Here is a 23,940-nt window from a genome sequence, read left to right on the forward strand (position 1 = left end):
AGAGAGGCTTGGAACATACCTTTGGAGCGAAAACCAGAGCTTGCTCTTGGCTTGGAACTTGGCACAATGCTAGTGCCGAATATGGTGAATAACAAGTGCTTGGTTTTGGGTACCAAGTTCTTCCTCTTGAACCCGAAATGCATCACCTCCAACATCCGGGTTCTTCTTCATCATGAGGTTAAAGTTCAAGACCTCTCCTTTTTCAGGCCAAACATCTTCATGAGGAGCTTTCATTATCAACCCGCAAGGCACACTAACATTTTCTTCTTCCACTACCATCTTGGCTTCATCATCATTGTCATCCTCCTTTTGAGGGATTTCCTCACGAATATCATTTATTGTCACTTTACCCCTAACAAAGTAAGGATCACCCTCCACCAACACAATGTTCCTTCGGTTTGGGCACTCACTAGCTTTGTGACCCCAACCTTGACATTTAAAACAAACAATACCTTTAGGATTAGGAGTAGAAGATGGGTTACCTTCAAGCCGTGGTGGATAGCTTTGGATGGTCCCATCAATCGGCCTCATCTAAGGAATTGTATGAGTCTTTAGGCTTGTTCTATCCGAAGGTCTTCTTGGCATAATTGTTTCTTTCAACTTCAATGACCGCTTCAACAAGGTCCTTAATTCGGTCAAACTTGAGGACAACTAGTTGAGAAACAACTTCATAGCACAAGCCACCTTTGAACCCAGCTAGGCAATGATTTGGAGGTTTAACAATATCAAGGCGAAGGATCAAGTTTTGAAACTCATCATAATACTCCTCTACACTTCTATCTCCTTGCTTTAAATTGTAGAGCCTTGTTAATTGCTTTTGTTTGTACCTCTCTGTGACATATCTCTCTCATAAGAGCTTTCAATTCATCCCGATTCGGAAGGTCAAGATTGCTATTCCTTGCTCTTTGCAACCGCTTTGTCTCCCACCAAGTAGATGCATATCCTTCAAATTGAGCAATGGCATGCGTGGCTTTCTTTTGGGAAGTTAACTCATTGAGTTGGAAATTCCGATTATATTGCAACTCCCAATCAAGATAGATTGAGGAGTCACTAGTTCCCTTGAAAGTAGGAAGAGTGATCTTGATGGAGTTGAGACCTGTGTCTCTACCCACATTGCCTCCTTGGTCCCCTAGACCTTCTTGAACATGAGGTCGGTGTCCCAAGTTGCCTCTACCATGAGGAGCCGGACCAAACCTTCCCCCTCGGCCCTTATGCCCTTCGCCATAAGCTCCTCTTCTATTGCACACAAATCCCGCAAAGAAAGTCACTTTATCTAACTCCTCACCTCCATAAGAACACTCACGCTCCACATCATCAATTTGGATAGGTTGGTTTCGGTTTAGTGGTGCTTTCGGCATTTCAAGGTGGTCTCGGTTTTGTGGAGCTTCTTGGTGGACTTGGTTTCGGTTATTTGGATAAGTAGGGATTTGGTTGACGGGCTCATGGACTTGTCTAGGTGGGTTGAACATTTGGTGAAGTGTATCCGGAGTTATAGTAGGGGAGGCGTTGGTAGCATGTCCACTGGATGAGGTATGGTAGTTTTTAGGACTTGAATGGTTGGACACTAGACGGACTTCTAAGGTATCCATTCTCCTTGAGAAAGAACCTTCCGTCCCTTCTATCCGTCCCTCTATCTTCTCCATTCGACTACTAAGATCATGTTTTACCCCATTATGGCTGCTATCAAGTCATCCATATTTCCTCTCCTAAAGTCTTGGACTACCTTCACCCGAAGCCATGGTATTTAACAAAGAAATGCTACACACAACACAAACAACAAGTTAAGGTTAGCAAAAATCAACCTCACAAACTCTCAAGCTCACACTTTTACAAGTATCACTCAAATGATCTCACAAGTATTGGTACACCATCCATATTTCCTCTCCCGAAGTCCTTGGACTACCTTCACCCGAAGCCATGGTACTTAACAAAGAAATGCTAAACACAACACAAACAACAAGTTAAGGTTAGCAAAAATCAACCTCACAAACTCTCAAGCTCACACTTTTCCAAGTATCACTCAAATGATCTCACAAGTATTGGTACACCATTTATACTCCAATGAGGTTACTTGGTCCCAATTGCGGCTTAAGGTCGGAATAGATTTTTGTTGGCAACGACTCAAAACAAATATGTACGTACTTGAATCAAGAAGCTACAATGAATTTCAAAAAGATAAAAGCCCGCAAAGAAACGTAGACACGAATTAAACGGACCTAAAACTAACTTACAACCTAATAGACAATTACTAGTTTGTTAATTAGCAATAGAATCAACAAAATGCAGCTAAGAAACAAAGATTAGAAACTAAGAAACCAAAATTTGAGCCTAAAATTCTCGTGTGAACAGTAATTAGTGACGTGGCAGCCACGTATTGATTGCAGTCTTTAACAAATTTTATTTTTCCAAATTTGAAAGTTTTGATCAATTTGTGATTTGGAATTGGTGGGAATTGGTTTAGGAGGGAAACAAGTCTTGAAATACTCTTTCAAATTTAAAAATTGAAGACTTGACTTTCTTGTACTATTTCCCTAAAACATGGTCCCCAAAACATGGAAAGTGGTTGGAAGTAGTTGACAAGCCTTGAGTGATTGTTCGTCTTTCAAGACTAACAAGTACTTCACTCTTTTCCCTTCACCTTTTGAGATTTAACATTCACTTTTTTTTTAAACAAGGTATGAAGGTTGTGAAGAACATCAAGAATAATATCAACAATCACCAAGAACAACAATAACAACCACACAGCCAAGCCAACTCCACAACAACAAAGCCAACAACAAAACCACCAACAAACGACCAAGACCACAACAATAACAACACAACCGGCCAAGGCTTAGATCCACAACAAGAACTTCAACAACATAAGCTCAAACTTTAGATCTAGACTCAAGAGTATTAGTGAAGAAGAAAATTAACGCTAGAAACAACAAAACAAACAAAAGAACACCTAGATCTAGACTCAACTTTCGGCCAAGAACACAAACTCAAGAACACTACTTTTTTTTTTTTTGATTTTTCAAGCAAGCAAGCCCAAGATTGATCTTGTGGGAACAAATCAGCCATGCTCTGATACCAAATGATACCAACCAAGCTACAGAGGCACTAAAATGACATAAAAACAGTCCACAAACAACAAGGTAAACCCGAGGACTAAATGAGACCTTGTCTCGGCTTCCACAACAATACTACAAGAACAAGAACTACAAGATATCAAGGTTTTCAACACTTATTTAAGCCAACCAACAAACTAGCAAATAGATTACAACTACACAACAAGCTCTCGGGTTCACACACACAAAAGACGAGAGTGAGCACTAACAACAATAAAATGGATAGATAGATAGGTAACTTGACATACAAATGTATAAACAGCAAGAACCTAAGTGTGTATCAAACATAATGACCCAAAGATTCACACAAGTAACACCAAGCTCTTACGGAGACCTCAAGGGAACCGAAATTCCCAAGCAACCACCGTTTCTAAACTAGTACCAACATAAGTGATATCCACACTTGCATAAACACTCAAAGAGTATTCTCACAATATTCATCAAAGTTGTGGACTAAAGACCTAATATGTTCTATTTATAGTCTAGGTTAAGCTTATTACACAAAATGACCAAAAGGCCCTTAATGAGCCGATACAAAGGGGCGGCCTTGAAGTGTACATATGGATGGCTTTGGAGTGTTGGGACTTTTTCTCTACACTTCAAAGCTTGTTCTCTTGGTTGGGCAGCCACCCTAGCTCGAGTCTTTACGTATTGACTTCCAATCATGTCCTCGAGAGCTAAGATGCCTCTTTGATCCGTATCAAAAACAACCTCACAAGCTCTCAAGCTCACACCTTTAATGTCACTCAATTGGCATCGCAAGTGTTGGTATATCGTTTGTACTCCAATGAGAGATTACTTGGTATCAATTGTGGCTTGAGGTCGGAGTGGATTCTTGTTTGAAGACTCAATTAAACAAAGCTACGTATGGACTTGAATCAAGAAACTACAACGAATCAAAAACGATAAAAGCACACAAAGAACGCAAACACGAAGAAAACGGATTCAAAAGCTAATCCACAACCTAGTAGATGATTACTAGTTGCTAATTAGTATTAGAATCAAAAAATGAAACTAAAGAAATAAGGAAAAGAAAATTAGAATCTAAAATTTGAGTCTAAGGTAAATTTGAGGATTGATGATGTGGCAGCCTCCTATTGGACGTGGAAAGTTGTTGAAGTTTTGAGAAGTTTTCTTGTCTCCTATTTGAATTAATCAATCTTCAATTTGGAAGAGTGGAAATCGGCTTTGGGAGGGAGAGACAACAAGACTTGGAGCCTTTTTCAAATTCAAAAGACTTTGACTTTCCTTTGCATCTTTTTGGTAAGACACCTTTTTGAAAGCCTTTTGACTTCTTTCCTCTTTTGTATGTCTTGGGATACGCCCTTTCTCCCTTTTGGTGGTCTGCCTTTTTGAAAGCCCTTTGTCTCTTTTTTTTTTTTTGATGTCTTGGAATTATGTCTTTCAAGACGAACAATGGACCACACTCTTTTCTCCACTCTTTTAGATCAAACAACCCCTTTGAATTGTTCTTGTTCAATAATACATGATGAACATGAAGAACACCAAGAACATTCAAAGATTGAACCCAAGCCAAATGAACTCCGAATTTGATGATTTTTGTTTCTTTTTGCACATGTTGATCTCCTAATCACAACCAACACATTTTCAAGCCACAAACCTCAACAAATTTCGAGTTCCACCTTTCAAGTTTCTTTAACCTTCAAGCTCAACAATGGTGAATAACTCAAAACAACCCGAAAATGGCTCAAAATTCAGATCTAGACTCTATTAGTGTTGGGGAAGAAGGATCAAACACTAGAAACAAACAAAACACACAAAAATCACCTAGATCTAAGTCTTAAATTTTGGCCAAGGTACAAAAACAGGACAATTCTTTTTTTGAGATTTTCGATTTTAGACACTTTTTTGGTGATTTTCAAGATAACAAGCCCAAGATTGATCTCGTAGGAATGAAATCAAGCTTGACTCTGATACCTAGTGATACAAGATTAACTAAGAAAACCGAAAATGAGAAGAGAACACTAAGATAAAATCGAGAACACAATAATAAGAATCAAACTCAAAACATACAATAAAGGAAAGATAGTTAACTTGACATAAGAATCCACAAAGAAATAAGAACCTAAGGGTGTATCAAACCCTAAGACCCCCAAGTTTCGTAGAAACAAACACCAAACTCTTACGTGAACCTCAAGGGAATTGGAATCCCCAAGCAACCCACGTTTCTAAACAAGTAACCAACACAAACAATTCCACGTTTGTGACAAGTGATGCCATACTTGCAAAACACTCATAAGAGTATTCTCTCAAAATATCATCAAAGTTGCTGAAAATGAACCTAAGAAGAGCTATTTAAAGTCATACGCTAAACTATTACATAATCAAATGACCAAAAGACCCTTAGTGAAGTACTACACTCCATAGACACCTCTTATGCGCCGAAGCAATGACAAAAAGGCCCTTAATGAGGGGTGGCCTTAGAGTGTAATGAAGCTCTTCTTCATACTTCAACACTTGTTCTCACGGTTAGGCAGCCCCCAAGCATGAGTCTTTATGTGTTGGCCTCCAATGGTGTCATCGAAAGCTAAGATGGCCATTTGGTTCGTATCAAACCTACCCAGTGTATTCCCACAAAGTGGGTTCTGAGAGGGTAGAGTGTACACAGTATGCACCACCACTTCGGAGGTGAGGTAGACCGGCTGTTTCTAATAGACCCCTGGCTCAAGACAAAAAAAAGTTTAGAAAAAGACGTAGTATAAGGACAAGAAACATTAAGTAGTAATAAAACAACAAAATAATTCTACAATCGATCTGCCCAAAACAACAAACAGCACCAAAAGGCCAAGAACAAGAAACTACAAGTGTAGCACTACGACTGCTAGTACGAACAACAAAATCAAGCACTCCTACCTACTATCATATACACATTCCTTCCTACTAGATTACCCTGATTTCTGTCTCCACTCCTTTCTATCTAGTGTCATGCCTCGGTAAGCTGTAACTGCTCCATGTCATGGCTAATCACCTCTCTACAATATTTCTCCGGTCTACCTTTATCTCTCCTGAATCTATCCATAACGAACCTCTCATACCTATGCACTGGGGCATCCGTACACCCCCTCAATACATGTCTGAACCATCTCAACCTTGCTTCTCACATCTTGTCTTCCACCCTAGTCACTCCCGCCAAAGTGACATTGAAGTAGGATAAACATTTGCTAGTATATTCCTGGATTTGAAAGGTAAATTGGAAAAGGGATTAACTATAACTTCATCAATGATATGTTAAAGATATTTTGTGATTTGAAACAATGTAAGAAATTTTTGCGTCTTATGACTATTAGAATTAGAGTATAAACATGAATAGTAAATAGAATCCTACTTGGAAAAGGCTTAGTTTAGTATCCATAAATAAGGTTCAATGTAAAGCTGTAGATACAACAATTCAATAACATTCCTCTCTTATATTTCTTCACATGGTATCAGAGCGTTGGTGAGAAACTTAATCAGCCAGGTTGCCATGCATCAATTTTCGGTGACTGTCACGGCTGATTTGCGTCATCGTTTATTTTCGTTAGTGCTATGAGAAATTCGGCTGCTTTTCCAACAATTTTTTTCAGTAGGGTCATGTCCTTATTTCGACCCTACCCATGTCAAGTTTTTCTCAGATTTTGACCACTTCTCAGCAGTCAAACCTAATTTTTCAGCGGTTTAGTATAATTTCTGCAAATGTTCATCATTGATTTCGATTTAGTCCTATGATTAAGTCGGAACCCTTATTGAGGAGATTAGATAATCAAGCGTCACGGTCAACAATCCATGAAGAACCAACGAGGGGAGGTTGTTTTGGAAGATCTCGATCTAGGTGTAGTTATTTTAATAGGCTTGGACCTAGTCGTTACGTATGTTACTCTCGAGTAAATGTAGTTATTATAATAGGCTTAAGACACTCGTGAAATATGTTATTCTTTGCATGGTTGACCACCTAAAAATACTTATGTTGCTCGGTCTAACACCACAGGTAATCAATGGGTTTACTTTTTGAAGAAAAATACAATGAATATCTTTAGTTGCTCGTAAGCAGATATCTCTACTAATACCCTCAACTGCATTGTCTTCTACCTTTGGATCATGGGTTGTGTACTCTGATGCTTTTGATCATATTTCTGGTGATAAATCACTTATGTCAAATATTGTTTATTCACAATCTCTTTCACCTGTCACTTTAGTCAATGGTAACCAAACCAAAACAAAAAGAGTTGGACAAGCTAATCCCCTATTCTCTGTCACTTTAAATTATGTTCCTTATCTACCTAGTTGTCCTTTTAATTTTGTATCAGTCAGTTGTTTGACTCATGCCCTAAATTATGGGATACTATTTCTTGACGACTCCTTTGTCATTCATGGCTATAGTACGGCACAAACAATTGGTGTGGGATATAAATCACAAGGCATCTACTACCATACCTTTCCAAGTTCCTCCATAGCATGTTCAGTTACAGATCTTGCGTACGTAATTCACAAACGTTTGGGACATTCTAGTTTGTTCAAGCTCCAAAAATAGTGCCTAGTTTTTCCAGTCTTTCCTCATTAGATTGTGAGTCGTGTAAACTTGGGAAACACGCTCAAACTACTTTTAACGTAGTGCTGTGAGTCGTGCCGAGTCATCTTTTTCTTAGTTTACTCTGATATTTGGCGTCCTAGTAGAGTTGGTTCAGAGTTAGGGTTTCATTATTTTGGTAGCTTCATTGATGATTATTTAGGATATACTTGGATTTTCTTAATGAAAGATCTCTCTAAATTGTTTCCTATATTCAAGAGCTATTGTGTTGAAATACAAAATCAATTATTCGTATCTTTCGTAGTGATAGTGCCTTAGAATATATGTCCTCCCAATTTCAACAATTTATAATTCATCAAGGAATTAGTCATTAGTCTTGTTGTCTGTACACCCCCCAACAGAATTGAGTAGCAAAGAGAAAGAATAGGCACCTCATCGAGACTACTCACACTTTTCTCATTCAATCCCATGTTCTGCCATATTTTTGGAGTGATGCAATTATCTTATCTTGCTATTTGATTAATTGGATGCCTTTATCTTCCATTCAAATCAAATTTCTTATTTAGTATTGTTTCCTTATTCACCTCTATACTCGCTTTCCTCTGTGTCTTTGCGAGTACGTGTTTTGTTTATAACTTTACCCCAAAGAAAGATAAATTAACCCTTCTTGCTCACAAATGTGCGTTTCTTGGTTATTCTTGAGTGCAAAGGGATATCGTTGCTACTCACTCGATCTTTGTCATTACTTATGTCAACTGATGTCATATTCTTTGAGTCTCGACCTTACTTTACATCTTCTTTTGATCCTGATCATCTTCACATATCTGCGGTCATACCCATATCGACTTTTGAGGATCCTACTGTTACTTCTACATCTCTATCCATAGTGCCACCAGTCTTACCTGCATCGACTTTTGAGGAATCTACAATACCTTCTACAACTCTATCTATAGTACCACTACTCCTAACTTATCATCATCGTCCATGTACAAGATATGCTCATATGATTCCCGTCCTGCACCAGACCCTGCACCTACTACAGACTTGTCTCCTCCTAATCTATTGATTGCACTTCGAAAAGGTATACGGTCCACTCGTTATACCCCTTTTTAAGTTATCATTGTCTATCATTACCCCATTATGCCTTTTTTTTTAAAAAAAAAAAAATCAGGGACCCCTTGTCCTCTGTCTCCATCCCTAAGTGTACAAAAGAAGCACTTTCTCATTAAGGATGGCAACAAGTTATGATTGACAAGATATCTGCTTTACATGCAAGTGGTACTTGGGAGCTCGTTCCTTTCCCTTTAGGTAAATCGACTGTTGGTTGTTGTTTTGTTATGTAGTGAAAGTTTGTCCAGACGACCAAATTGGTTGGCTTAAGGCTTGCCTTGTTGCCAAAGGATATACTTAGATATTTGGGCTTGATTATGGTGATACTTTCTCTCCCATGGCTAATAATTTGTTCGTCTTTTTTTATCCATCGCTGCTGTTCGACATTGGCCTCCTTATCAGTTGGATATTAAGAATGCTTTTGTCCATAGTGACCTTCAGGAGGAAGTTTATATGGAGCGACCACCTGGTTTTGTTGCTCGGGGGAGTCTGGTTGTGTGTAGATTGCACCGGTCACTTTCTGGTCTAAAATAGTCTCCTCGAGCCTGGTTTGGAAACTTCAGTACAATACAGTAGTTCAGGAGTTTGGCATAATTCATAGTGAAGTAGATTACTTGTGGTTTATTGATGTTTTCCTCCAAGTATATGTATTTATGGTTTAAGTTGATGATATTGTCATTATCAACAATGATCAAGATGGTATCAGTAATTTGAAGCAACATTTCTTTCAATATTCTCAGACTAAAGGCCTTGGCGGACTAAAGTATTTTCTAGGTATTGAGGTTGCTCAGTCTAGATCAGGTATTGTTATTTCTCAAGGTAAGATGCCTTATACATTCTTGAGGAGACATAAATGTTGGATGTAGACTCATTGACACTCCTATGGATCCAAATACCAAACTCCTACCATGACAAGGGGAGCCACTTAGTGATCCTGGATGATATGGGCATATGGTTGGTTGGTTGAATTATCTCAGTGTGACCAAACCTGACATTTCCTATCCTGTAAGTATTGTAAGTCAGTTTATGGATTCTCCTTGGGATTCAGTTGTTTGCATTCTGTAATATATAAAGTCAACCCCAGGTAAAGGACTATTCTTCGAGGATCAAGGTCATGAGCAGATTGTTGGATACGTAGATGCTGATTAGGCAATATCACCTTGTGATAGACATTCTATATTCGGATATTGTGTTTTACTAGGTGGTAATTTGGGTCCTGAAAGAATTAGAAACAGAGTGTGGTTTCTCAATCTAGTGCAGAAGTAGAATATCGAGCAATGACAGTAGCAACTTGTGAGCTAGTTTGGATCAAACAGTTGTTGAGAGAACTAAAATTTGGAGAAAATCAGTCGTATGGAACTTGTGTGTGATAATCTAGCGACCTTCATATCCCATTAAATCCAGTGTTTCATGAGAGGACTTAGCACACTGAGATTGATTATCACTTTGTCAGAGAAAAAAATACTCTTAGGAGATATTGTTACAAAATTTGTGAAGTTAAGGGATCAACTTGCAGATATCTTCACGAAGTCCCTTACCAGTCCTCGTATTAATTATATCTATAACAAACTCGGTACATGTGTATATGTGACTTGTATGCACCAGTTTGAGGGGGAGTGTTAGAATTAGAGTTGAAACAGGAATATTAAATAGAATCCTTCTTGGAAAAGGCATGTAATGTAGTGTCCTAGTTGAAAAAGGATTGTAATGTAGTGTCATAGTTAGAAAAAGATTATAGTGTAGTAGTCTCTTAATTGTAAAATGAATAGTGTAGTGTCTATAAATAGGGTCTCAGTGTAATAGTGTAGATACAACAATTCAATTATATTCTTCTATTATATTTCTTCACAATGACATTACGGTGGTTGTATCTTAACTTTAAAATTAAAAATTATATTAGCAAATGCTTATTCTTCTCAATAAAAAGAAACAGAAATATTTCCTATTTTATTATGAAAAAGAATTATATTGCTATCTAAATGAAAATTAATGACAGGTTACTATTATCTTATTTATTTGAAAGTCAATGATGAGTTGCACTATTTTTATTCAGAAAAAAGATGTGTTTAAAAAGAAAAGTAACAATGTTTTTTATTAGAAAATAGACATTTTGACCCAAAAGTAACTATAGAAGCATTTTTGGACCAAACTATTAGCGGTAGAGCATTTTTGGACCAAACTATTACGAGGGTATTTTTGTTCAATTAATGGCATTTTGACCCTTTCCATTAAAAGATTGAAATCTTAACAAACGGGAGACCATGTGTTATCAATGTTCCTGTTTGATCATTAGAATTTAGAATTATTGAAGAAGTTGATGACTAGGAAGGTATTAAATGCTGGATATGGGCGGCGTTGTATTTGAAGGGTTAATACCTGCTGTTTGAACTGTGGCTCAACTCGTGATTTATCAGTTCAACGTGTTTTGCATGTGCACTCTTTATATCAAATCTTTTGAATGCCCTGCGGGAATGAAATAAGGAAGTGTAGATGACCTTGAAATCCTCATTGGTCTGAAGTTTGATTATAATTGAATTTTCTTTTTGTTGATATCTAGCTTGGGAAAGCCCGGACAAAGGTTTTTCTTGCTGATCATATAAGTGGCAACATGAATCCTAAACTGGAAGATCACTTAAAGCTCATGAGGAGAAATTGGTGAATGTGCAGCTTCATGGTGAATTCTAGAATCATGGATACAACAACAACAAACCCAGTATAATTCTAGATGTTTGAGGGCAAAAACTGTGATCTACAGAAGATCAAGTTAAACTGCATCAAATGGTTTTGTTTTTGGTGTTAACAGATGTACTTGGAGGATACTGAGTCAATCATTGACATCCTATGCTCTTGTAGGATTTTGATTCAGTTCTGTATTTTGATATGTCATAAATATGGTTTTCAATACAACCTGTGTACCGTCCTTGTCAATATCCACAAATGTACCTCCTAAAAAAAAAAACCCCAGTATAATTCTAGAAATTGTGGATGCTTCCAAAAAATTCTCTCATTATTCTTCTGGAACTGGCAGTGGAAAGATGAAAAGGGGATCAGTTGTGTCTTTTTATGAACCTCCCAGTTGGAAAACACTGGGATAATATAAGAACTCATCGAATGCGTAAGCAGAAAATGGAAAACGTTACCATCTTATCTTCTCACTTATTTTGCATGACTTGATGTTCGCTAAAGGCATTGAGGCTTGTTTGATAGTTGGGTAAGACTGTTGTGCTGTTCCTTGGGTAATAGGTATATCATTAACGCCGAGATCTTTTATTTGAACATGTAAAGTGCAAGACGACCTTTGAGGACCCATTCTGCAATTTGCTTGATATGGAATTGAAATGTTATGTTTAATGATTTCCATTCATTGTTATTGCTAAAAGTAAAATAAATGTTGTACTTTTTGTAATGGAGTTTCCTCTTTTCCAGTAACACTTTCTTCTTGTGTTACTGGCGACATTATTCTCTTTCTAGATATAGAACTTTGATTTAAGAGCTTGGAAATTTTTGGCAGTAGCTGCTTCCATTGCATTCAGTTTTCGAACCCTGAATCACTGGACTATCACTTTTTAGGGATTTTTACTTAGAATTATGTTGCCACTCTTTGGCTTATCATGTTCTCAAACACAATAACTTAATATAAATTCTGGACTTTGAAGCCTACAGTGTAGTCCAATTCTATTTAGTTCTTAGCTTTAAAGAAACTATTCCACTATAACGTTGTTTTTCAGCATTTCAGAGCTGGCAGCATGACTCTGATGAACATGATCCATCTTCAATCCGAGACAGTTCATGGTTTAGAGGAGATTTCAGGGCCAGTGAGCACAAAGGAGGGAGATCAAGGAACAAGGGACAACATCAACAGAGTAACTGCACCTTTTGTAATGGAATGTAGTATAGAGTTTCTGGAGAACTTCACCTTTTTGGAATTCGATCTTGTAAAATACAACCATTTTTAGCGCCGAAAGTGTCATGTGAAGAGACTGCTTTTCTTTCTCTGTCTGTGTCGTTTGACAAAACAGGACATTTAGCTATCAGCCAGTGCCTTTTGAGTATTGAGCAATAGCTGATTTTCGTCAACTCTTCTTTCAGGAGGGTTCCAATTCTTTGAGGATGATGATATTGAGATAGAGACCATTTTTCGTTCCGCATTTGGGGGAAACAGATACTACTACTGGTCATTTATCAATGAAGAACCACAATGGAGGAACTCATCAAGCAACTTTAACAGCCATCGGTGGAATTGGAGGCATCAGTACTCGGACTATGATGAGTCAACAAACTCCGACAATTCAGAGTCAGATTTGAGTTCAGAGCGTTTGACTCTTGGATTGAATGCATTTGGCCCTTTGAATCTGGAAGATGTTAAAAATGCGTAGGTGTTTAATGAATTGCTTACTAGAAAAAAATTACTTTCTGGTGTGTTTTGATATACTTATTGGCAAAAGTAAATGTCTATATCACTGATTACACATGCTTTACATTTGCAGATATCGTCTATGCGCACTGAAGTGGCATCCTGATCGCCACCAAGACACATCTAAGGTATATCTATTTCCTTACTGTGACATTTTTGGTTTGATGTTTTCCCTTTTCCACCTGCATTCATCATACTCCTCTCGACTTTTTCCTAACGCTCATACAGCACATACTACTCCATGCTTCATTCACGAAATATGTTAAAATCTATTGTTAGCTGCATGAGCTCACACCTATGGTTGTTATTTTACTTCAGCATTTTGAGGGGCTGGCTTGGAAGAATATATTGGGTCTCTTGATCTGTATCATGCTTCATTAGGTCTTAGGGTTAGCTGTTTCATCTGAATGATTGGCCGTGCTCCTAGTGCTGGTTAATATATTTGCCCTTGGATTATAGTGATATTTGCATACACTATCAAGTTCATGTATCCTATATCAATTCACACATACAGGAGAGAAATAAGAAAAGGAACCAAACATTCTATTCCAAGTCAATATTGTACTTGTAGCTTATGTTTGGAGCTTATTATTGCCTCGCCTTTCTCATGTCGATCATGAAAGTCAGATTACTTTATGGTATTCAAACCTATCTTTGTCATTTCTCTGTAATCCAGCTATAGTAGATAACAAGTTTTGATTAATTGACACAGGTGGTTGCAGCGGAGAAGTTCAAGGCCTGCAGTGCAGCATATCAATGTTTGTGTGATAAGCTGGAATTAAGTTAATAATGGGGCAGATATTGTGATTATGGATGATGATTATTGAATTACCGAGGTTATTGGTGAGGACGTGAGATTATACGAACCGGTTAATAAAAGAGGCCCTTTAATCATATAATTGAAATGGCGTTTGCGCAAATTGGAAGCTAGGTCGTATTAGATTATTTGGAAGCATTCACGAAGTACTTTGTAGTAGAGTTCTTTTGCCATGATTCGAGTGTAACCATATATAATCTTAGTGGCAAGCTCAACTAATAGTTTATCAGTTACATGATTTACTGTGGTTGGTTTTGTCTCATATTTGGGATAATTTGATAGACTATTCTATAGGTTTAATTTCCCGATTTCCTTTGTATAATAACATTAGTATAATTTCATGAGGGGGTTTTTTGGAAAGTAGTGTGTGTGCAGGCAGTATCCCCAGGTTGGTTTTGATAGATCTTCCGCTCAAGTAAAAATACTACAAAATAGTTCTAGAAAGGAAATTAATGAGAGAAGTCGAGACATACAAAAGTATGACAAAGCATAGCGGTGGTACTAGACCAGCTAGTGGTCAGGTTAGAGTTGCTCTTTCAGGTTTTAGAGTTGCTAGGGGTGGTAGGTCTAGTGAGTTAAGAGGGGTTGTGGCCAGTGCAAGACACCATCTGTGACTATACCTGTGATTAAGGATTGTTTGGTTCGAGTATTGGTTTCCTTTAGAGGATGACTCCTATTTTGGTTCAGCATGCTACTTTAGGGCTTCAGACTTCAGATGCACATGTAACTACTTTCGGTTCTCCTAGTCATGGTGAGATATTGCTGGGATTGCTCTACTTATAGTGACTTTACCCTTGATGAGACTTGGTGTATGAAACAAACTAGGTTTGTGTAGTTTCACGATATATTGTTATCGGAATTAGTGTTTATTATGTGTTGCTCGTGGGCCTTATGTGGACATTTATGAATTCAAAAAGGGGCAAATGTATTCTTGAACTGTGATAAATAATACATATATATTCTTCGTCATACTTTTGGTACACATCTGGTTTTACCGTTAATGAAATGGTACGTATATGTTGTAACACTAACATTAGGGGCATATGTGTACTTAAAGTATGTTAGAGGGTATATATGTACCATTTATCATAGTTCGGGGTATGTTTATCTCTTTTTCATTTTAAATTTTTTATCTCAAATAATTAATCTGAATTCACTGCCCAACCCAATAAACCAATTAGTTGATCCTGTCCCAACTAAAATTCAAGAGACGCCGATCTAATAGATGTGTTTCCCACCCCTATATCGATATACACACAATACATCAACACTTACTACTACCAATTTAAAAAGAAAATCAGTAGCCCATAACACCCAAAAACACCAAATAAATTGAACCTTTCACATTGAATTTTCAGTGAAATTTCATTGGAAAAACACCATCCATTAGTGGGGAATTGACTTGATGTTATTGGTATGTTTGTGCATTAAATGCCTTATTTATTATTATGTTGCTGTCATGATTCAAGATTACCTTTAATTGTAATACGATGCTTAAAGTCACAAATGAACCCAAGCTAACCTATGGTCTAACATGATGCTAAGAATATTATATAAAATTGAATAACATCATGCGGAAGCTAAAGTCTAATTGATATATAAAAATAAAAACCAAGTATCAATGTGAAAATAGAAGTAGAAATCATTAAGCATCACATAAAACTGAATCTCCATCGTCTGTCTAAAAGTCTCTACTAAGATGAGTTGTTGGGACAAGCCCCCAGCTAACTCTAACTGTCTGAAACTAAAATGAAATAAAACAAAAGTGATAATAGTCTTCGGAGGATGAGGACTCAACAAAATATTATTGTTGATGTAGTAGGAGATCGTACTAAGCGCAATCCAAATGCTGAGTGTCCAAACATATATTATGAGATAGTAAAATATAAAAGAAAGTATGTGATCAACACTTTGAATGTACTGAGTATGTAAGATAAGAAATAACTAATATAGAAACATGATGCATGTAGCATAGTAAACTGATGCAAGATCAAGTAACAGGCTTGTATTTATATGATGCTGATTAACTGAATATAATGTCATGCAAGTATCTAAATCTGAATTGCTGGTTGTGGACTGTGGGAGCTACTAATAACCAACAAACCCCAATTTGAGCTAACTAGGGTTCAATCTGTAACCCTAGTGGAAGGGTGTTCTGTACCTTGCCAAGGGTGGAAATATTGACTGATGTGGATCCACTAAACTGATGTCCAAAGGGACTAAGGTGTCAAGCCTAGTTTGACGGATGACCATTTAGAACCTATAATGGCACCGTAGTTTTGACACTTAGGAACTTCTACTAAAGGTCTCGGCCTAATTGATGAGTGAGCCTTCATCCCTGCATCCGCTCAGTGCTCAGTACTACTATTATCTAAGAGCATTCAAAGCATGTAAACTAAAGGATATAATACTCAGAAACATATATATGAAATCCTAGGTCATCGAGCATTCATAATCCATCATCTCTGAAGAATGCAACCATTACGCCAATTTCATAAACTGACTGGATTTAAAGAATTTAATAACTCAAGTCCAACTATCATGGAGTTTACAATATAATTTTGAACATGTAAAAGTACTAAAATTCATGTAAAAACTTAAGTTTATAACTCAATCAGATCAAGGAACTAGAATATTAGAAAATTCACAATATTTATGAACCCATGTAATAGTACTAAAATTCTTGTAAAACATGAGTTTATAACTCTATAAGATCAAGGAAATGGAATATCAGAAAATTCACAACATTCATGAATCCTAAGCTTTGAGGAAGAAATAAACCAAGGAATTGAATTAACTTTGGGACTCAATGGGTGAACGGAAATCTATTAATGAAATCCCACATACATGGATATGAAAATCCTGAAAAAATCTTTGAAATTGGGACTCAAGTTGAAGAACCCTAATTCTTTATTGGAGAAAGAAAATAGACTCTTCCTTATATTAAAGCTAAGTGTCGATTATTTTCTAAGTAACGAGGGATTAGGGTAATATTAACCCTAAATATTCAACCTTGAAATAACTTAAATGAAGTAGTTTTAATGTTAAAAGAGTGAAAAAACACTGATGTGCCCTTTTAAATTCATAACTGATAAGTTGTTGAAAGGGATATACGAGACCTTCCCATGATCATGGAACCCACCTATGATCGTGAGTGGTGTTCGTGGTTCAGATATGGACATAAGGTCCTTTGGACTCTACCAGACGAGCCTTGGTACGACCGTGGGATCCACCTATAACCGTACCTTGGTTCTTAGGTTGTAGGTTTCAATTTGATCAACTTTATAAGTCAAGATCGTATCTAAGATCATGATTTCTAACCATGGTTGTGGTTTTCTCTCATCTTTGGAATGTATACTTGTCAAATTTCAGATATTTGAGACTGTTTTGATCAGACGGGAGAATTTTACAGTCGTACAATCTCACCATGATCGTACATACGCTCATAGGTTCTCACTGCTGGACATGCTTTACTAAAATGGCCATAATTTTTTTACTTTGGGATTTGATTAAGGAAAAACTAGATGAGTTGGAAATGTAACTCAACTATTTATCATTTGGTGGTTCTTGAGCTAAAAAAATACTTCACAATCTAGGAGGTAGGGTCCTTTGAAGTTGACTATAGCAAGATTCTTGTCAAGAAATCAATCGATAAAAAAAAGGTTTTGAATTGTCCATGAGCTAGGAGTTACTTGTAGCCTTAATACATGTCTAAATCACTTCTCATACTACGAAAATATGATGTTTGATTTTTACATGTACTTGAAGTATGGTTGTAATCTTGAATTTTTGGGATGTTACAGTTGCCCGAGTGTAGCTTGATTTGTCATCATAGGCCTTATTGTGCCTTAAATATAGCCATTTAATTGCATTATCATTATAGTGATGCCCGAGTGAGTGGTTGGAAATGATATTATTGATGACTGCATGACTATTTATTCTAGTGGTGCCAAGTGAAAATTGATATCATGAATTATTCACACACTAAGTTGATTCTGGCCTCACTTATACATGTATTCATACTGATTGATTATAAGTATTACATCCTCATATCACCTATGCATATTCATGATCCAATGGTACCACTGAGACATCTTGGTTTTTAAAAGAAAATGAGACACCTTAAAAACAACATATATCAAGGAATGTGCCAAAAAGAATGATTTGAGACATGATTTTGGAATTATATGAGTATATGGGTTGCGAACTCCCATGGGTCCTACATGGTAGATGCGAGCTCGGTAGGTATATACAAAAAGTTATTGATAACTTTCAAAAATATTTTATCTTATCCCATCGTCATTATTCCGTTGCATTACTTCATTTGCATTGCATTACATTCCTTGGTTTTGTTTGATATTATATTCGTTTTTACTTTTGTATTGTATTGTTTTCATTACACAGTCTTATATCATCTTATATTGATTGAGAGGATGAGATATTATGAGACTTGGAGTATGGCCATGGCTTATTAAGAGAGATAGTTGTGTACCACCTTTGGGTAGCATGAGATATACCTTTATATATATTTACTTTCCTTATTGCTATTCCATAGTAATTGGTTAATGATAATTGATTAAGCCGGTTTATCGTATTTGTGAGACTTCTTCATAAATGAATTTCCTTATTTTTGAATATAAATGAACAATGTTGACTTATCTAGATCAATGTGTCTACCCTGTATTTGATTTACCTATTGACCGTTATCTTAGGTTATCTGAATTAGGATAAAATGGTGTAATTATTGTGTTTTAGATTGTTGGGAAACCGTGAATAGTTGGGGGGGGGGGGGTGATTTTCGCTATCGCTTTGAATTTGGATTGGGTTATTAACGATGCTTGTTGAGTATATGTGGTTTCGTACTCACCCTTACTTTTCTTTCCTTTTTTCTTATTTTTCTGCACCCCATGCATGTGTTTGCTCGATTTGTGGATGGTAGGTTATCATTTTCATTGATGATTTTTGGTGTACTCCAAGAGTAAAGAGGAGCCTAAAGCTCACCTGCGTACGGTGTTAGGGATAATTAAGGATAAGCAACTACATGCAAAATATTCAAAGTGTGAATTTTGGTTATCTTCAATGTCCTTCTTGGGGAACATAGTATCTAAGAAAGGGGTTATGGTAGACCCATAGAGATTTGAAATTGGTATGAATTGGTCCAGACCGATAATTAGTATAAAAATTTGTAGTTTTGTGGGGTTGGCTAGTTACTATCACTGAGTTGTCAAAGGGTTTGCTTCTATTACTTCACATATGACCTGCCTAACTTACAAATAGGTTCCATCTCCGTGGGATGTCAAGTGTGAGGATGGATGCCAAAATTTCAAGATTTAGTTAACTTCAACTTCTATTCTTACCTTGCCTGTTGAAGGTAAGGATTTCATTGTATATTGTGATGCTTCATAGTCTTGTTTAGTTGTTGTTTTGATTAAGGGACATAATGTGATTTCTTATGCTTTACGACAATTGAATCATTATGGAAGATCTATCCCACTCATTATTTGGAGTTTTCAGTTATGGTCTTTCCTTTAAATATTTGGCGGCACTATCTTTATGGGAGAAATGTGAAGTGTTCACAGACCACCGTAGTTTTCAACATGTGTTTACTCAAAAAAGACATGAACTTGAGAAAGAGAAAGTGGATGGAGTTTATCAAATACTATGACATCATAATCTTATATCATCTGGGCAAGGCCAATATGGTGGCAGATACATTGAGCCAAAAGTCGATAAGCATGGAAAGTTTGGCATGGTTGGAGCTGTCGCGATGCCCATTGGCTAGAGAAGTACCGATATTGGCTAATGATTTATGAGATTATAGGTGAATAGCAAGGGAGGAGTGTTATACCATGTGGTGGCTAAATCTACATTTTTTTTAAAATATCAAGAGTAGATAGTTCGAAGACAAGAAGTTGAGCAACGTTGAGGAATAAGTGTTGCAAAGTGAGACTAAGAAGGACATTCTTGATGGAGAAGCAGTACTGAGGATTTGGGGTCGCACGTGTGTGCCTCTAGTGGCAACTTAATCTATACTATTCTTGCACAAGCTCACAATTCTAAGTACTCTATACATCCAAGTACAACCAAGATGTATAGAGACTTGAGATAGAATTATTGGTGGGGAAGAATGAAGCATGACATTGTGGATTTTCTGACCGAAGTGTTATAATTTTCAACAGGTCAAGTATAATCATTGGAAAACCATTGTCATATTTAAGAGAATTTCCATTCTAGAACAGAAGTGGAAAATAAAAACCACGGATTTTGTTTGGGTCTTCCCAAGACTATGGGGAAGTGAAATTTTATATGGTGATTGTTGATCGATTTATAATACCCCAGGTTTTGGCCTCTGAAAATTACATGTGTATTGAGCTCACTGCCCAGGCGACGACTCACGTGATTAGTCGTATCACTCATCATGAGTTGTATGGTGCCAATCATAGCTTAACTAGTGAGGATTGCCCAGGTTTCTATTTGGATCACGACTACGACCCTACCAGTCGTAAGATGAGGTCACAAGTCATAGGCTATGACTCGTGACCTAACCAGTGGAGGTGGTCCTATGTACTGCCCAAAATAAGAGTTATGGTGATGACTCATAACCAGGGACTACGTGTCATTATGAGACCGTAGAGACTGGGAGTTATATTTCTTACACGATTTTATTAAGGGCATTGTGGAATTTTTATTTCATCCCATTGCTTTCCACAACTTAAAAACCCTCCATTAACCCAATTTCTACCAATTAACATAATCATAAATTACTCTTCTTTCTCAAATCCCTATGTCAAGAACAAAGCTAGGGTTTCTAAGGATTGAGAACTTAGGGTTCAAATTATGGTCTTATTATCTAAATTCCTGATATTTGTAGGCATGTATCTCTCCCCTAACTTGGTTTTATGTAAAATCATGTGTTTAATCATGGTTTATGTGAATTCAATTATGGGTTTTGAATAATTGTTACTTGGTTAGTTTTCCCATGGTTATATGTATTTATTTTTGCTATATGAATTGATTTTTAAACCCATTGGGGCATGGGCATGGGCATGGTAAATGGGATGGAGGTCGTCGATTTCCCCAATTTTATAAAAATTAATTTGATAAATTATGGGGGTCATGGATTCCCCCAATTTTTTGGTTTAATGGTTAGGAATTGGCTTTAACCTTAATTGAACTTTATGAAATTGGGTTTGGAACATGGATACATACATGATTTAACCCACTTTTGAAACCTCATATTGTATAAAACATTAACGTAACATAAATGATTTTGAAAGTCCTCGGAGGCCGTGGATTGATTTTAAATTAGAACTTGGGAGTCAAATGGGGGTTGTGTATTCCCCCAACTTAGAAGGGTGGATGGGAGTAATAGATTCCCCCATCTTACATGGATTAGCTTGTAAGCCTAATTGGTACGACGATACTAAACTGTTAATGCCTTAATAAATAGCTCCTTGGTTAAATGGATGGGTTTATGTGCAAGTGTTTTAACTAGGCTTAAAGGGGGTTGTGTAGCTCATCATGGAAGGTGGAGGTTTTGGGAGGACCGATACTAGAAACCATGTTTGCCGGCATGGGGGTCTTCATGACCATCTGCATAGTTTACACTTGATATGTATATACCTTGGATTGGCGTGGGGCTGTAGATTCCCTGGCCTTTCCTTGGACTTCTATGGTTTGTGTGGCTAACACGTACTGGGGCTCTTCTGGTGGGAGGAGCCAGATCCATATAGCCCATAGGTATTTTTAGGATGGTTAGAGCTACACAGTCTAGGATAATGGTTTTAAATCTCATGCTTAAACCCTGTACCCTATCCCAACATCTTATATATACTTATATGCATATATGTGAACATGTACATTGAGATTGGTTTGTTTTGAAAAATAACATTATATTAACCTTTATATTAAGTTACGTGCTAATGCTCACCCCACTAACCGTCCCCGAATGCTACATCATTTCATGATGTAGAGTCCTAGGGAATTTTTCAATTACCTTATCCAGAGTTATGTGATTCTGGTTCATCGGTTGGACTGCGTTGAAATGGTGAGCCTCCATTTTTCGGAAGGCCTGACATTTCATTACTTCTTTATGAGTATCGAAATCTCATCAATTATTTTTCATGCTTTTGGATTGCATTTTTGGCCATGGTTAGGGGTATGTTCGGACCTAAGTTGGTATTTCAGTTTAGAGGTTTTTGTGGACAAAATGCGGGTGGTTATTGTTTATTTACTCGAAGTTCCATTTGAGTACATTAACTGTATTATCTTTATACTCTGTTTTATTTTATTGTTATTTATATTATGTTTTGGTTGGATAGGCTAAGGGGGTGGTCTTCGGTCCTCGATGGATTGGAGATACCCATTACGACTAGGCCCTAGTTCGGGTTGTGACAAGCTTAGTATCAGAGCCTAAGTTCAGGATGGTTGTGTGTCCATAAATACAATTTGAGTAGAGTCTCCTTTTGGGTATGTAGCGTGCCACACTTATAAGGGAGGGTCTACAAGGCATTTAGGAATGTTTTTCTTTCTTGTGTTCTTTTTTTGGGCTATAGAGTCTGGTTTCTTGAATCTCCCTAACTTTGATTTAATCACGTTATAGATTATACCTTCTCAAAGATTTGATATTTATAAAAACTATGCTAAACCCTCTCCTACCTGAGGATAATATGGATGGTGCTCGACCTGCTTATGAAGTACAGACCTAGTCTTGGGTCCCTTCTCTGGATTGTACCACCCCTCATGGAGTTCCACCAATTCCCATAGTCCTCCTCGAGCTTATTGGGCTGAGGATAGTCATACCCCGGCACCTTAGGATTATATCTGTAATGCAAAGTTCCATCGGTCCATTCATTGTCTTACTCAGTTGGTGACCTCTCAGTCTCGTCAGTCAGATTGTGTTGTTTTTGTTTCTCCTTCTTCTAAGGTCTCTAGAGTTGGCCAGTTCATGATGTTGAATCCCCTAACCTTTATTGGCTCTAAGGTTGAGGATGATCCTCAAGGGTTTGTGGATAAAATGGAAAAGATATTCAAGGTGATGTATGCTACCGATTCTGAGGGTGTTGAGTTTGCTGCATACTAGTTGAAAGATGTAGCTTATTAATGGTATGAGGAATGGGAGCAGTTAAGAGGTGATGATGCAGAGCCAACATTATGGGATGAGTTTTTGGGTGCCTTTCTTGATCATTTCTTTCCTCAAGAGCTGAGGAAAGATAAGGCAGAGGAGTTTGTGAATTTGAAACAGAGCAAGATGAGTGTGAAAGAGTATTCCTTGAAATTTCTATAGTTATCTTGTTATGCTCTAGAGTTGGTGTCTTATATGAGGGAGAAGATGAGAAAATTTGTTTTTAGGTTGTCCCATGACTTAGTACTGGAGTGTAAGGCTACTATATTGAACAATAACATGGGCATCTCTAGACTTGTGGTTTATATGCAACAATTGGAGGATGAAAAAAAGAGATAGGCAGAGATTGGGGAAAGGCAGAGTAAGCAGTTCAGGTATTTAGAGCAGGGTACAAATTAGCAGAATAGTGGAAGAGATGGTAGGCAGTGGAGCAAGAAGAAGACTTGGGGAAATTCTGGTTCATATTCTTCGGCTAGTATCCCTTATCCTAAGTTGTTTAGTGATCGTCACTAGGCTAACCGTTGTTTTAAGGAACAGGGCGCCCAATCTCAAGCTATTGGAGCTCAGGCAGCCCCATCATATCCCCCTTATCAATTTTGTGGACAACTTCACCATGGTCAGTGTGATGAGAGGAGCAATCAGTGCTATAATTGTTGTCAGCCTGGTCATATGCAGTGATATTTTTCGACAACTATAGTTTCCATGGGAGATAACTAGATCCCGATTGCAACTTCTTCAGCTCCTGCCCCAAAGGGTGCTACTTTTGGTACCAGCACTGACCGAAATTATCTCTATGCTCTTAATACTCACTAGGAATCTGAGGCATCTCCTGACGTTGTT

General features: G+C 37.3%; 1 protein-coding gene across 2 annotated transcripts in view; it reads left to right on the forward strand.

The window, feature by feature from the left end:
• LOC107863650 overlaps positions 1-14,238 on the forward strand; it is a 41,834-nt gene extending 27,596 nt beyond the window's left edge. For both annotated transcript variants that reach the window (XM_016709678.2, XM_016709677.2), the window contains 4 exons: positions 12,482-12,608; positions 12,835-13,117; positions 13,233-13,287; positions 13,872-14,238. In XM_016709678.2, the coding sequence (XP_016565164.1) occupies positions 12,482-12,608; positions 12,835-13,117; positions 13,233-13,287; positions 13,872-13,946 (540 nt within the window). In that variant the 3' untranslated portion in view covers positions 13,947-14,238. The remainder of the gene's footprint in view (positions 1-12,481; positions 12,609-12,834; positions 13,118-13,232; positions 13,288-13,871) is intronic.
• The last annotated feature ends 9,702 nt before the right edge of the window (positions 14,239-23,940 follow it).

The sequence above is a fragment of the Capsicum annuum genome, chromosome 3 (genome assembly GCF_002878395.1).
Source record: "Capsicum annuum cultivar UCD-10X-F1 chromosome 3, UCD10Xv1.1, whole genome shotgun sequence".
Lineage (NCBI taxonomy): Eukaryota > Viridiplantae > Streptophyta > Magnoliopsida > Solanales > Solanaceae > Capsicum > Capsicum annuum.